Source organism: Trematomus bernacchii, unplaced genomic scaffold, assembly GCF_902827165.1.
Source record: "Trematomus bernacchii unplaced genomic scaffold, fTreBer1.1, whole genome shotgun sequence".
NCBI lineage: Eukaryota > Metazoa > Chordata > Actinopteri > Perciformes > Nototheniidae > Trematomus > Trematomus bernacchii.
The window spans coordinates 13,941-27,390 of NW_022987800.1; the positions used below are offsets into that span (position 1 = coordinate 13,941).

The window sequence follows — 13,450 nt, forward strand, 5'->3', positions numbered from 1 at the left end:
TCAGCGCAAGTTCTTTCAGGAAGACTGGGTATATACACATTCACTCCACAGCTGCATATAATCAGCTCATCACGGGCGTTGTCTATAACCTATTACATTCACCTCATTCTCCAGCAGCAGCCAATCACTGTGCTGCAGCCAAACTTTAAAATGGTTCTCCTCTCTCCTGCAGTCAGCTGTGATTTCAGGTTTTCATGCTGCGGCCCGCCTCCTCCTTAAAAACTGAATGATTGAAACTCAGTAGAAAAAAACCGACAAAAGTAATTTTTTAAATAATAGAAGTTTGCTGATAAAATGGTGACAACTCATCGATTTATTCATTTATTTGTACAGATTTGAACATATACTTTTTATAAAAGATTCCTAAAACGTGTTACAATGTAAAGACAGACATTATGTGTCATACTAAATTATATTTTACATGTTATAAAGAATCCAAATACATTCGTCATACATTTTTACATAATTACACCTGTTTATATCAAATTAGATTAGACATTTTGTAAATGTTGGACTTTTCCAAGCATATTATGTAATGAAAATGTTGAGAAAATATAACGTACAAATCACAACTTCAACAAACAAAATTGTTTTATCTAAATTAAAATAGAAAGACACAGACAAAAAAATCAAACAGGGAAAATCCCAGTCCCAGCCGTGTTAGAGTCCGGACATATTGTAGTTGCTCTGTGTAGTTGCTCTATTTAAACTTCCGCCTACTTCAGCTCACAAAACTCCGCTGAGCTTCCAGGAGTGTTTGAAAGCCCAAACCCAGGAAAGAGAGGCTGAGTGAAGGTGGCCTGCTCTCTGTGGAGGAGGGTCATGGTGTCAGACACGCTGTAGAAAGAGAGAGAACCTGCTCTGTGATCCAGGTACACTCCTATTCTGGAGGACGGAGGGCCTGAGATGGGAGTAGAAATATATTGATGGTAGAATGTATATTTACCGCCAATGTTACACACTAATGCCCAAGATTTGTTATTTCCAAATCCACATTCCTTAAATGTCCCAGTTCTGTTAATATCCTTGTATGCCACTGCTATAAGAGCTTTCCCGCTCCTCTCCACCTCCCAGTAACAACGTCCAGTTAGACCCTCTGTACTCAGGACCTGCCATCTTTCACCAAATCTGTCTGGGTGAGCAGAATATGACTGATCTACTTTCATTAGTGTTGCTTTCCTGTTCCCGTCACTCAATGACAACTGCCTCTGTGCTGTATTTGGATCCAATGTGATTTGACGAGAATATGTCCTGAATTCAGCTCTGGTTCTGGGCTCTGCTTGGGTCATTAAAACATCCACTCCAGTCACTGCCAGAGAGATGTTTTCCCACTCCTCAGTCACAACACCCTGCAGTTTATCTCTGGTCTTTGACACCGCCGCGGTCACGTCCTCAAATAAGCGCAGAGGACAGATATCAATGCTGGGTAAGTCTTCAGACTCACTCAGACGTGACAGTGAGGGGTAGGGGTAGTTGTTTAGGAAATGCAGGTGGTCCTCGGTGTGAGAGAGCTGCAGCAGCTCAGCGTCTTTCCTCCGCAGCTCAGTGATCTCCTGCTGCAGCTTCTCCTCAAGATCTTGAGCTTGACTCACTTGGGTTTTCTGCTGGGATCTGATCTTCTGCTTCACCTCAGAGCTTCTTTTCTCAATGAGATGAATGAGCTCAGTGAAGATCTTCTCACTGTCCCTCACTGCTTCATCAGCAGAGCCATTGATAGCCTCCACCCTCTGTTGAAGCGCCTTGACGTCTTTCTCTCTGTCCTGGGCTCTCTGTTGGACTTTTCCCCGGCTCACCCCGAGCTCCTTCTGCCTGTCAGCCCTCTCTGCTGCAGCGGAGACGGTGTCATGGCCTTTGTGGTCATCCATGGAGCAGAGATAACAGATGCACCGCTGATCAGTGCGGCAGAAAATCTTCATCACCTCATCATGACGAGAGCAGATGTTCTCCTGAAGCTTTGAGGTGGCTTCAACCAACTTGTGTTTCTTTAATGGAGCTACATCAAAGTGAGGTTGGAGGTGTTGCTCACAGAAAGAGGCCATACACACCAGACAGGACTTGAAGGCTTTCAGCTTCACCCCGTAGCAGAAATCACAGACCACATCTCCAGGTTTTGCAATGGAAAGATCAGGTGAAGCATCTTGAAGCCCTGTTTTCTTCAGTTCCTCCACTAACTCTGCAAGCATGGTATTTTTCACCAGGGCAGGCCTCGGTTTGAAGCTCTGACGGCACTGTGGGCAGCTGTAGGTTTTCTCCTCATTCTCCTTACCCCAGCAGTCTTTAATACAGCTCATGCAATAACTATGCCCGCAGGGAATGGCTACCGGATCCTTTAGAATATCCACACAGATCGAACAGCTCAGTTTTTCCCGACCCAAACTCACTTGCTGCGCCATTTCTCCTCTACGACAGTGAATGTCAGTAAGGTTCACTTTCTGTTTCCTGATGTTGAATCACTGATCTACAACGTATGGGCTTTTCAGCACTTACACGTCACCACGTGGTGCTTACACCCATCTTTAAACTGTCAAATCTGTGAAAGGGGAGGAACAACGTCTGAGCTGTGTAGACTTTGAGCAGGAGGAGCCAGATGGGCGTGAAACACTATTAAACACTTTTAAAACCTAAGCATTACAAAAAGTGAAAAGACTACAAGAAATCCCAGAATGCTCCTATCTCCTCATACGTTCTACTTTAAAAAAACGTCCGAACTCGGACCGTTGGATTCAAATTTTTGACCGTTAGGAATAATTCCTCCCCTTTATTCGTTGCCAAAATTGTCAAAAACAGTACAAATATTTAAATTGATAACAAATCATAATATAAATGTATATATTTTATTTTTTTAATCGTCATATATTTTTCTAACAGACTGGCAGTGATGTTACACCGACTGTTGACGGTGTAACACCACACTGGAGAATACGCTTGCATCCCTTCATTGTAAATTGTTTTTTTAGCTCCGTTTATTCTCCTTTAAATATCTTTAATTCATCGTAAATGAGTTGCAGCGGAGACAGCGATGATGACAGCAGTAGCTGTAAGCGGAAGGTGGCTTATGTTTACAGCCCGGAATACATCCAGACTTGCGATAGTTTATCCAAAGTACCAAACAGGATGAGTTACCTTGAAACGTTAGTTCACTGTGAGGCGTTTTACTCACTGGTTCTGCTTTGTTGTTATCATTTTCAATATTTAAATGTAATTCTCTGCTCATTTCCAGAAAAGTATGGTCCACTCACTGATAGAAGCCTACGGACTCCTTAAACACATGAGGTGAGTGAAGCTAATGTTGGTTTCTTAGTTTAACAGAGCTATTAAAACACATTTTAATAACAGAGAAATAGCATCACATAAGGTTGCTTTACAGACGAACAACAAGTATGTTTACCTAGGTGCTTCCTGTAGTGCTAACCTTTTAAAAGTACTCCTTAAAATGAATCAAGTGGATGCTGATACATAACTTTTTTAATTGACTAATTTAACTTTGTAACATAACCATGATGTTCTGAAGGAAACTGATGTGTCTGTCAAACTGGAGTCAATGGCTTTGACTTACTATTTTTAAGCTGATCTTATTACTTATCTTTTTAGGTGGAGCTAACTCCTTGTAAAACGACCTCAGTCTTTTAAGGATTACACTTTGCTGCCCTAACCACATCCCTTACAACCATATACAAGTCTATTCATCCTCCCAGTAAATATCATGGATGTTTTTGGAAAGAAAAATGTAGAAGCTTCTATAAAATTACACAAAACCTATAGCTGTAATCCAAAGACTTCTTAAATATTGAATGTTGTTAAGGTGTGGCTGTCTTACTTTTGGCTTTTTTGTCACTGGATTTTTATTGACAAAGACTTCCTCTGCCACTGTTTGCTTATACAACACTAAAGCCTGCACCACTCATATTATTTTATTTTCCTTCCCCGCAGCGTCGTTAAACCTCAGGTAGCGACCATCGAGGACATGGCCAAGTTCCACACAGACTCTTATCTGGAGCATCTTCACAAGATCAGCCAGGATGGAGACAACGACGACCCGCAGTCCGGAGACTACGGCCTGGGTGAGAAGAGCCACGAAGAGCCTCTACACAATGCCATTTGTTATCAGAATCTGTTCATTCACTACAGACAGATTTATGGAAGCATTAGATGAAAAATAAAGGGTTTCAAGTGGAAACAATTACTGCTATATGACTTTTTGAGAAGAGCTATGCAGTTCTGCTTTGTCGCCAACAGGGGGCACTATAACACAAGCTTCAAAAACAATAATAACAGCTTTATTACAGGCCAAGAAATCCATATATTGAATAGAAAAAGATGTCTATTTTCCCCACAATGTATTCCTGTGAGTAAGATAAGATAAGATAGACCTTTATTAATCCCTGTGGGGAAATTCAGGAGTTTAAACAGCAACACTGGAGATTGAAAAACAGCAGATTCACACAAGATAGATCACACAAATTATTACAATTTAAAGATACAATTATATTCAGGTAAGTAACTGTTAAAATAAGAAATGAATTAAATGAACATATAAGACGTCTTGGACTGTCACAGTATAAAATTCACTGTCACCATGTGTCACTGATTTCTGAGACACTTGAATTAAATGAAGCTCAGCGCAAGTTCTTTCAGGAAGACTGGGTATATATACATTCACTCCGCAGCTGCATATAATCAGCTCATCACGGGCGTTGTCTATAACCCATTACATTCACCTCATTCTCCAGCAGCAGCCAATCACTGTGCTGCAGCCAAACTTTAAAATGGTTCTCCTCTCTCCTTTAGTCAGCTGTGATTTCAGGTTGTCATGCTGCGGCCCGCCTCCTCCCCATCCACCTCCTTTCATCATATCCAGTGCCAGGAGAGTTAATCCAAAGACCTCATCACACCTCCTCTTCATCCCATCTCCTCATCAAATCCAGATCTTCAGCATCATCACCAGTGTCTAGACCCCGGGGGGTTCCCTATATGCTCACGGCTGCATTTCCCCCTTTAGATATATGATTTCAGGATCGGGGTCTAATCGCCAAAGACTTAACATTTATCATATGGCATGTGTCAATGAATGTTCTTTAAACAAAATGAAGTCTCTCCTGATTGAACTGTGAATGAGCAACACATCATTATTTGTTTCTTTACCAGGTCAAATGTCTGCTTTGAAAAAGGACTTTATCTCTCCTGCTCCATGTTTAAGGGAGCCTCTGTTCCTCAAGCTTCTGCACTTTACGTTGCTTTTTAAAAACTGACACGTTATTGACATTTATATTCACATTTAAGTGTCTAACTTGGGTTTTTCCTTTTGCACTTAAAAGCACCAAGTCTTTAAATCAACATAAAAAAGTGTATGTATTCAACATTCAACAGCGTTAGCTCCCAGGAGGTGTTGCTGGTGGAACAGGGGCTAGTTCCACTCATTTCTGTAAATCCATACAATCTTTGACCTTTGATCTTGGTACTTATTTTAATGTTAATTGATATTCCCAAAAATGTCTTCGGCTTTTGGGAAAGACAGTTCAAAAGATAACTAATAAACAACAACAAACACCTAAAGTCAAATAATCATTGGTAGCTGGATAATGTGTAAACCAAATCCTGGTGATCAACTCTTTGTTGGATTTTTCATATTTTGTGTCAATGTGATTTTAATTAAGATTTCCTTACCTGTAACAGTAATTATTTATTCATCTTAGAACATGGAAAGAAAATGTGTAATCTTATTAGGAAGACTGATGAAAGAAAATGTATTGAGATACAAATGTTAATGACACATTGTTTGACATGGTTAAGATTTGAGTAACAATTAAAGCAGGACTTTAACATCTGAACACTTTTATCCTATTATCGGAGATATTCGTTTTTCAGACTTGTTTTAAAGAGCGAGTTATCAGTGCGACTGATTTGTCAGCATGTAAAGAGTCGCCTCAGAGCTCCCTGTGTACGTCTGTTTCACTGAGTAGCTCTGAGCTCTTATTTAAATGATTTGGGATAAGGTGTAGGAACGCATGTCATGTGTTGTGTCTCGTCAAATGTGTTAGTTGTGTTTATGTATTTTGTCATTTCCTGTTTTATTTGTACTTACCTCTTGTCTTTCATTCAGGCCCTGTTTCTTCCTCCCCTGTGTGTTTCCCGCCATCATCAGTGTCTGCCCCGCCCCGGATTGTTTCCACCTGTTCCCACTCACCTCATGTTTAAATAGTCCTGTCTCTCCCCTGTCCTGTGTCAGTCGTCTTGTTTGTTTCCCCGAATGGTCGTGCCAAGCCTCAGCTCAGAAAGGATCGCTTTTCACTCGTGTCAAGTTTTGTTATTGTTTGTTGGCTTAAGTTTTTATTAAGTCCTCTTTTTGTTATGCTAGTTTTTCCTCCTTGTGAGCGCCTTTTTTATTTCCACACCTACTCTGTAAGAGGGATTACCTGCACTGTGAAATAAATATACTTTTTTTATTCAAGACTTTGCCTCTGGGTCGTGCATTTGGGTTCATCAGTTGTGTCGAGGTCCTGACATCATGCAAAGTACTTTTTTCTTTCTGACCGACATTTGAACTGAACTGACATTTTGGATATGGACCTCCGAATGAAGACAACACAAAAGGGATACGGATGTTTATGGAAGTTGGTTTACCTAAGACTCAATAATATGCCTAATTTATACTAATTCCTGTCATTAAGCTGTAAATTAAATCAGTGCACACAAATTCATACTTGTTATATTCCTTTATTATTTTTGGAGTGATGTACTCTTTGTTGTGTTCTGATATACTCCTGCCAATAGGGGGTGCAGTGTAACCATAGTAACATACAATGTTGAGAGAATAACTGTATGCCCGGGAGTTGATGCTGTGGCGGTTAAGCATGAACAACAGTAAAGAGCTTAGTACCCGTATCCTCTGTCCCTTGCTTCATTAATGTTTTTACTAATACACAACACTCTTCTCACTATCTTCAGCAATAAAGCAACACATGGTATGTTGTCTGTATGATTTCCCAAACTTTAACTCTCCTATCGAGTGTTTTTGAGACAATGTGAAGCCTGTAAAGCTTTCTATCATTCCTATTTTATTCCTGCATGATTGTTGTGGAATAACTCAGAAAATCACACACTTTGAAATATTGTCTTGAAATGTTTTCCTTTGCAAAAGAACCAGCATTTCACAAATAGGGTTGATTTATCTACCTGTATATTTGTGTTACCAAAATATCTTAAAAACTGAATGATTGAAACTCAGTAGAAAAAAACGGACAAAAGTAATTTTTTAAATAATAGAAGTTTGCTGATAAAATGGTGACAACTCATCGATTTATTCATTTATTTGTACAGATTTGAACATATACTTTTTATAAATGATTCCTAAAACGTGTTACAATGTAAAGACAGATGAATTTACCCTTAACAAGTTTACATTGAAATTGTACCCTTACTTTTGCAGTCATATTAACAAAATAGATGGAAATTTGTATTATCAGAACTAGAGCAACATAGAATGCAGTACAGACACCATTATGTGTCATACTAAATTATATTTTACATGTTATAAAGAATCCAAATACATTCGTCATACATTTTTATATAATTACACCTGTTATTAAAATTAGATTAGACATTTTGTAAATTTTGGACTTTTCCAAGCATATTATGTAATGAAAATGTTGAGAAATATAACGTACAAATCAGAACTTCAACAAAAAGATTGTTTATCTAAATTTAAATAGAAATACACAGGGAAAAAATCAAACAGGGAAAATCCCAGTCCCAGCCGTGTTAGAGTCCGGACATATTGTAGTTGCTCTGTGTAGTTGCTCTATTTAAACTTCCGCCTACTTCAGCTCACACAACTCAGCTGAGCTTCCAGGACCTTGCCAAAGCCAAAACCCAGGATAGAGAGGCTGAGTGAAGGTGGTCTGCTCTCTGTGGAGGAGGGTCATGGTGTCAGACACGCTGTAGAAAGAGAGAGAACCTGCTCTGTGATCCAGGTACACTCCTATTCTGGAGGACGGAGGGCCTGAGACGGGAGTAGAAATATGTCGATGGTAGAATATATATTTACCGCCAATGTTACAATCTAATGCCCAAGATTTGTTATTACATCCAAATACACATTCATACAGTGTCCCAGTTCTGTTAATATCCTTGTATGCCACTGCTATAAAAGCTTTCCCGCTCCACTCCACCTCCCAGTAACAACGTCCAGTTAGACCCTCTGTACTCAGGACCTGCAATCTTTCAACAAATCTGTCTGGGTGAGCAGAATATGACTGTTCGCTTGCCATTAGTGTTGCTTTCCTGTTCCCGTCACTCAATGACAACTGCCTCTGTGCTGTATTTGGATCCAATGTGATTTGACGAGAATATGTCCTGAATTCAGCTCTGGTTCTGGGCTCTGCTTGGGTCATTAAAACATCCACTCCAGTCACTGCCAGAGAGATGTTTTCCCACTCCTCAGTCACAAACACCTGCAGTTTATCTCTGGTCTTGACACCGCCGCGGTCACGTCCTCCTCAAATAAGCGCAGAGGACAGATATCAATGCTGGGTAAGTCTTCAGACTCACTCAGACGTGACAGTGAGGGGTAGTTGTTTAGGAAATGCAGGTGGTCCTCGGTGTGAGAGAGCTGCAGCAGCTCAGCGTCTGTCCTCCGCAGCTCAGTGATCTCCTGCTGCAGCTTCTCCTCAAGATCTTGAGCTTGACTCACTTGGGTTTTCTGCTGGGATCTGATCTTCTGCTTCACCTCAGAGCTTCTTTTCTCAATGAGATGAATGAGCTCAGTGAAGATCTTCTCACTGTCCCTCACTGCTTCATCAGCAGAGCCATTGATAGCCTCCACCCTCTGTTGAAGCACCTTGACGTCTTTCTCTCTGTCCTGGGCTCTCTGTTGGACTTTTCCCCGGCTCACCCCGAGCTCCTTCTGCCCGTCAGCCCTCTCTGCTGCAGCGGAGACGGTGTCATGGCCTTTGTGGTCATCCATGGAGCAGAGATAACAGATGCACTGCTGATCAGTGCGGCAGAAAATCTTCATCACCTCGTCGTGACGAGAGCAGATGTTCTCCTGAAGCTTTGAGGTGGCTTCAACCAACTGTGTTTCTTTAATGGAGCTACATCAAAGTGAGGTTGGAGGTGTTGCTCACAGAAAGAGGCCATACACACCAGACAGGACTTGAAGGCTTTCAGCTTCACCCCGTAGCAGAAATCACAGACCACATCTCCAGGTTTTGCAATGGAAAGATCAGGTGAAGCATCTTGAAGCCCTGTTTTCTTCAGTTCCTCCACTAACTCTGCAAGCATGGTATTTTTCACCAGGGCAGGCCTCGGTTTGAAGCTCTGACGGCACTGTGGGCAGCTGTAGGTTTTCTCCTCATTCTCCTTACCCCAGCAGTCTTTAATACAGCTCATGCAATAATTATGCCCACAGGGAATAGTTACCGGATCCTTTAGAATATCCAGACAGATCGAACAGCTCAGTTTTTCCCGACCCAAACTCACTTGCTGCGCCATTTCTCCTCTACGACACTGAATGTCTGAACTCGGACCGTTGGATTCAAATTGTTGACCGTTAGGAAGAATTACTCCCCTTTATTCGTTGCCAAAATTGTCAAAAACAGTACAAATATTTAAATTGATAACAAATCATAATATAAATGTATATATTTTATTTTTGTAATCGTCATATCTTTTTCTAACAGACCGGTAGTGGTGTTACACCGACTGTTGACGGTGTAACACCACACTGGAGAAGACGCTTGCATCCCTTCATTGTAAATTGTTTTTAGCTCCGTTTATTCTCCTTTAAATATCTTTAATTCATCGTAAATTAGTTGCAGCGGAGACAGCGATGATGACAGCAGCTGTAAGCGGAAGGTGGCTTATGTTTACAGCCCGGAATACATCCAGACTTGCGATAGTTTATCCAAAGTACCAAACAGGATGAGTTACATTCATGAAACGTTAGTTCACTGTGAGGCGTTTTACTCACTGGTTCTGCTTTGTTGTTATCATTTTCAATATTTAAATGTAATTCTCTGCTCATTTCCAGGCAAGTATGGTCCACTCACTGATAGAAGCCTACGGACTCCTTAAACACATGAGGTGAGTGAAGCTAATGTTGGTTCTTAGTTTAACAGAGCTATTAAAACACATTTTAATAACAGGAAGAAATAGCATCACATAAGGTTGCCTTTACAGACGAACAAGTATGTTTACTAGGTGCTTCCTGTAGTGCTAACCTTTTAAAAGTACTCCTTAAAATCAGTGGATGCTGATAAATAACTTTTAGTCAATGTCTTTGATTTACTATTTTGAAGCTGATCTTATTACTTATCTTTTTAGGTGGAACTAACTTCTTGTAAATCGACCCTCAGTGTTTTAAAGGATTACACTTTGCTGCCCTAACCACATCCCTTACAAACCATATACAAGTCTATTCATTCTCCCAGTAAATATCATGGATGTTTTTGGAAGAAAATTGTCGAAGCTTCTATAAAATTACACAAAACCTATAGCTGTAATCCAAATACTTTCTTAAATATTGAATGTTGTTAAGGTGTGGCTGTCTTACTTTTGGCTTTTTTGTCACTGGATTTTTATTGACAAAGACTTCCTCTGCCACTGTTTGCTTATACAACACTAAAGCCTTGCACCATTCATATTATTTTCTTTTCCTTCCCCGCAGCGTCGTTAAACCTCAGGTAGCGACCATCGAGGACATGGCCAAGTTCCACACAGACTCTTATCTGGAGCATCTTCACAAGATCAGCCAGGACGGAGACAACGACGACCCGCAGTCCGGAGACTACGGCCTGGGTGAGAAGAGCCACGAAGAGCCTCTACACAATCCCATTTGTTATCAGAATCTGTTCATTCACTACAGACAGATTTATGGAAGCATTAGATGAAAAATAAAGGGTTTCAAGTGGAAACAATTACTGCTATATGACTTTATGAGAAGTGCTATGCAGTTCTTCTTTGTCGGCAACAGAGGGCACTATAACACAAGCTTCAAAAAACAATAATAACAGCTTTATTACAGGCCAAGAAATCCATAAATTTGAATAGAAAAAGATGTCTATTTTCCCCACAATGTATTCCTGTGAGTAAGATAAGATAAGATAGACCTTTATTAATCCCTGTGGGGAAATTCAGGAGTTTAAACAGCAACACTGGAGATTGAAAAAACAGCACAGATACATGACACAAGATAGATCACACAAATTATTACAATTAAAGATACAATTATATTCAGGTAAGTAACTGTTTAAAATAAGAAATGAATTAAATGAACATATAAGACGTCTTGGACTGTCACAGTATAAAATTCACTGTCACCATGTGTCACTGATTTCTGAGACACTTGAATTAAATGAAGCTCAGCGCAAGTTCTTTCAGGAAGACTGGGTATATATACATTCACTCCGCAGCTGCATATATCAGCTCATCACGGGCGTTGTCTATAACCCATTACATTCACCTCATTCTCCAGCAGCAGCCAATCACTGTGCTGCAGCCAAACTTTAAAATGGTTCTCCTCTCTCCTGCAGTCAGCTGTGATTTCAGGTTGTCATGCTGCAGCCCGCCTCCTCCCCATCCACCTCCTTTCATCATATCCAGTGCCAGAGAGGCTAATCCAAAGACCTCATCACACCTCCTCTTCATCCAATCTCCTCATCAAATCCAGATCTTCAGCATCATCACCAGTGTTCTAGACCCCAGGGGGTTCCCTATATGCTCACGGCTGCATTTCCCCCTTTAGATATACGATTTCAGGATCGGGGTCTAATCGCCAAAGACTTAACATTTATCATATGACATGTGTCAATGAATGTTCTTTAAACAAAAATGAAGTCTCTCCTGATTGAACTGTGAATGAGCAACACATCATTATTTGTTTCTTTACCAGGTCAAATGTCTGCTTTGAAAAAGGACTTAATCTCTCCTGCTCCATGTTTAAGGGGGCCTATGTTCCTCAAGCTTCTGCACTTTAACGTTGCTTTTTAAAAACTGACACGTTATTGACATTTATATTCACATTTAAGTGTCTAACTTGGGTTTTTCCTTTTGCACTTAAAAGCACCAAGTCTTTAAATCAACATAAAAAAAGTGTATGTATTCAACATTCAACAGCGTTAGCTCCCAGGAGGTGTTGCTGGTGGAACAGGGGCTAGTTCCACTCATTTCTGTAAATCCATACAATCTTTGACCTTTGATCTTGGTACTTATTTTAATGTTAATTCATATTCCCAAAAATGTCTTTGGCTTTTGGGAAAGACAGTTCAAAAGATGACTAATAAACAACAACAAAAACCTAAAGTCAAATAATCATTGGTAGCTGGATAATGTGTAAACCAAATCCTGGTGATCAACTCTTTGTTGGATTTTTCATATTTTGTGTCAATGTGATTTTAATTAGATGTCCTTACCTGTAACAGTAATTATTTATTCAACTTAGAACATGGAAAGAACATGTGTAATCTTATTAGGAAAGACTGATGAAAGAAAATGTATTGAGATACAAATGTTAATGACACATTGTTTGACATGGTTAAGATTTGGGGTAACAATTAAAGCAGGACTTTAACATCTGAACACTTTTATCCTATTATCGGAGATATTCGTTTTTCAGACTTGTTTTAAAGAGCGAGTTATCAGTGCGACTGATTTTGTCAGCATGTAAAGAGTCGCCTCAGGGCTCCCTGTGTACGTCTGTTTTCACTGAGTAGCTCTGAGCTCTTATTTAAATGATTTGGGATAAGGTGTAGGAACGTATGTCATGTGTTGTGTCTCGTCAAATGTGTTAGTTGTGTTTATGTATTTTGTCATTTCCTGTTTTATTTTGTACTTACCTCTTGTCTTTCATGTCAGGCCCCTGTTTCTTCTTCCTCCCCCTGTGTGTTTTTCCCGCCATCATCAGTGTCTGCCCCGCCCCGGATTGTTTCCACCTGTTCCCACTCACCTCATGTTTAAATAGTCCTGTCTCTCCCCTGTCCTGTGTCAGTTCGTCTTGTTTGTTTCCCCGAATGGTCGTGCCAAGCCTCAGCTCAGAAAGGATCGCTTTTCTCTCATGTCAAGTTTTGTTATTGTTTAGTTTTGTTGGCTTAAGTTTTTATTAAGTCCTCTTTTTGTTATGCTAGTTGTTTCCTCCTTGTGAGCACCTTTTGTTATTTCCACCACCTACTCTGTTAAGAGGGATTACCTGCACTGTGAAAATAAATATACTTTTTTTATATTCAAGACTTTGCCTCTGGGTCGTGCATTTGGGTTCATCAGTTTGTGTCGAGGTCCTGACATCATGCAAAGTACTTTTTTCTTTCTGACCGACATTTGAACTGAACTGACATTTTGGATATGGACCTCCGAATGAAGACAACACAAAAGGGATACGGATGTTTATGGAAGTTGGTTTACCTAAAGACTCAATAATATGCCTAATTTATACTAATTCCTGTCATTAAGCTGTAAGTTA

General features: G+C 40.2%; 3 protein-coding genes and 1 pseudogene across 6 annotated transcripts; 2 read left to right on the forward strand and 2 right to left on the reverse strand.

Annotated features, from left to right (window-relative positions):
• Window positions 1–295: 295 nt before the first annotated feature.
• LOC117497941 (tripartite motif-containing protein 16-like) lies at window positions 296–2,482 on the reverse strand. Its single transcript, XM_034149972.1, has one exon. The coding sequence runs from the start codon at window positions 2,391–2,393 to the stop codon at window positions 717–719; it is 1,677 nt and encodes a 558-aa protein (XP_034005863.1). The 5' UTR covers window positions 2,394–2,482; the 3' UTR covers window positions 296–716.
• A 446-nt stretch (window positions 2,483–2,928) lies between these two features.
• On the forward strand, window positions 2,929–5,828 carry LOC117497942 (histone deacetylase 8-like). Its single transcript, XM_034149974.1, has 4 exons — window positions 2,929–3,131; window positions 3,221–3,273; window positions 3,931–4,061; window positions 4,789–5,828. Exons 2-4 carry the CDS (start codon window positions 3,227–3,229, stop codon window positions 4,950–4,952), a joined length of 342 nt encoding a protein of 113 aa, XP_034005865.1. The 5' UTR covers window positions 2,929–3,131; window positions 3,221–3,226; the 3' UTR covers window positions 4,953–5,828.
• A 1,868-nt stretch (window positions 5,829–7,696) lies between these two features.
• Window positions 7,697–9,509, reverse strand: LOC117497940 (annotated as a pseudogene).
• A 262-nt stretch (window positions 9,510–9,771) lies between these two features.
• LOC117497943 (histone deacetylase 8-like) lies at window positions 9,772–11,566 on the forward strand. 4 transcript variants are annotated; one of them, XM_034149976.1, is made up of 3 exons: window positions 9,772–9,938; window positions 10,028–10,080; window positions 10,664–10,989. In XM_034149976.1, exons 2-3 carry the CDS (start codon window positions 10,034–10,036, stop codon window positions 10,884–10,886), a joined length of 270 nt encoding a protein of 89 aa, XP_034005867.1. In that variant the 5' UTR covers window positions 9,772–9,938; window positions 10,028–10,033; the 3' UTR covers window positions 10,887–10,989. The 4 variants fall into 4 exon arrangements, 3 of the variants coding, with proteins under 3 accessions (XP_034005867.1, XP_034005866.1, XP_034005868.1); XM_034149975.1 differs by having other exon boundaries at window positions 9,772–9,918; XM_034149977.1 differs by having other exon boundaries at window positions 9,795–9,852.
• The last annotated feature ends 1,884 nt before the right edge of the window (window positions 11,567–13,450 follow it).

Excerpts from the sequence above, each read along its gene's own strand:
- LOC117497942 (XM_034149974.1), top strand. The coding sequence starts at position 3,227 with ATGGTCCACTCACTGATAGAAGCCTACGGACTCCTTAAACACATGAG. Across the intron at positions 3,274-3,930 it reads GGACTCCTTAAACACATGAG|CGTCGTTAAACCTCAGGTAG; the intron begins GTGAGTGAAGCT and ends CCTTCCCCGCAG. Across the intron at positions 4,062-4,788 it reads GTCCGGAGACTACGGCCTGG|TCAGCTGTGATTTCAGGTTG; the intron begins GTGAGAAGAGCC and ends TCTCTCCTTTAG.
- LOC117497941 (XM_034149972.1), bottom strand. The coding sequence starts at position 2,393 with ATGGCGCAGCAAGTGAGTTTGGGTCGGGAAAAACTGAGCTGTTCGATC.
- LOC117497943 (XM_034149976.1), top strand. The coding sequence starts at position 10,034 with ATGGTCCACTCACTGATAGAAGCCTACGGACTCCTTAAACACATGAG. Across the intron at positions 10,081-10,663 it reads GGACTCCTTAAACACATGAG|CGTCGTTAAACCTCAGGTAG; the intron begins GTGAGTGAAGCT and ends CCTTCCCCGCAG.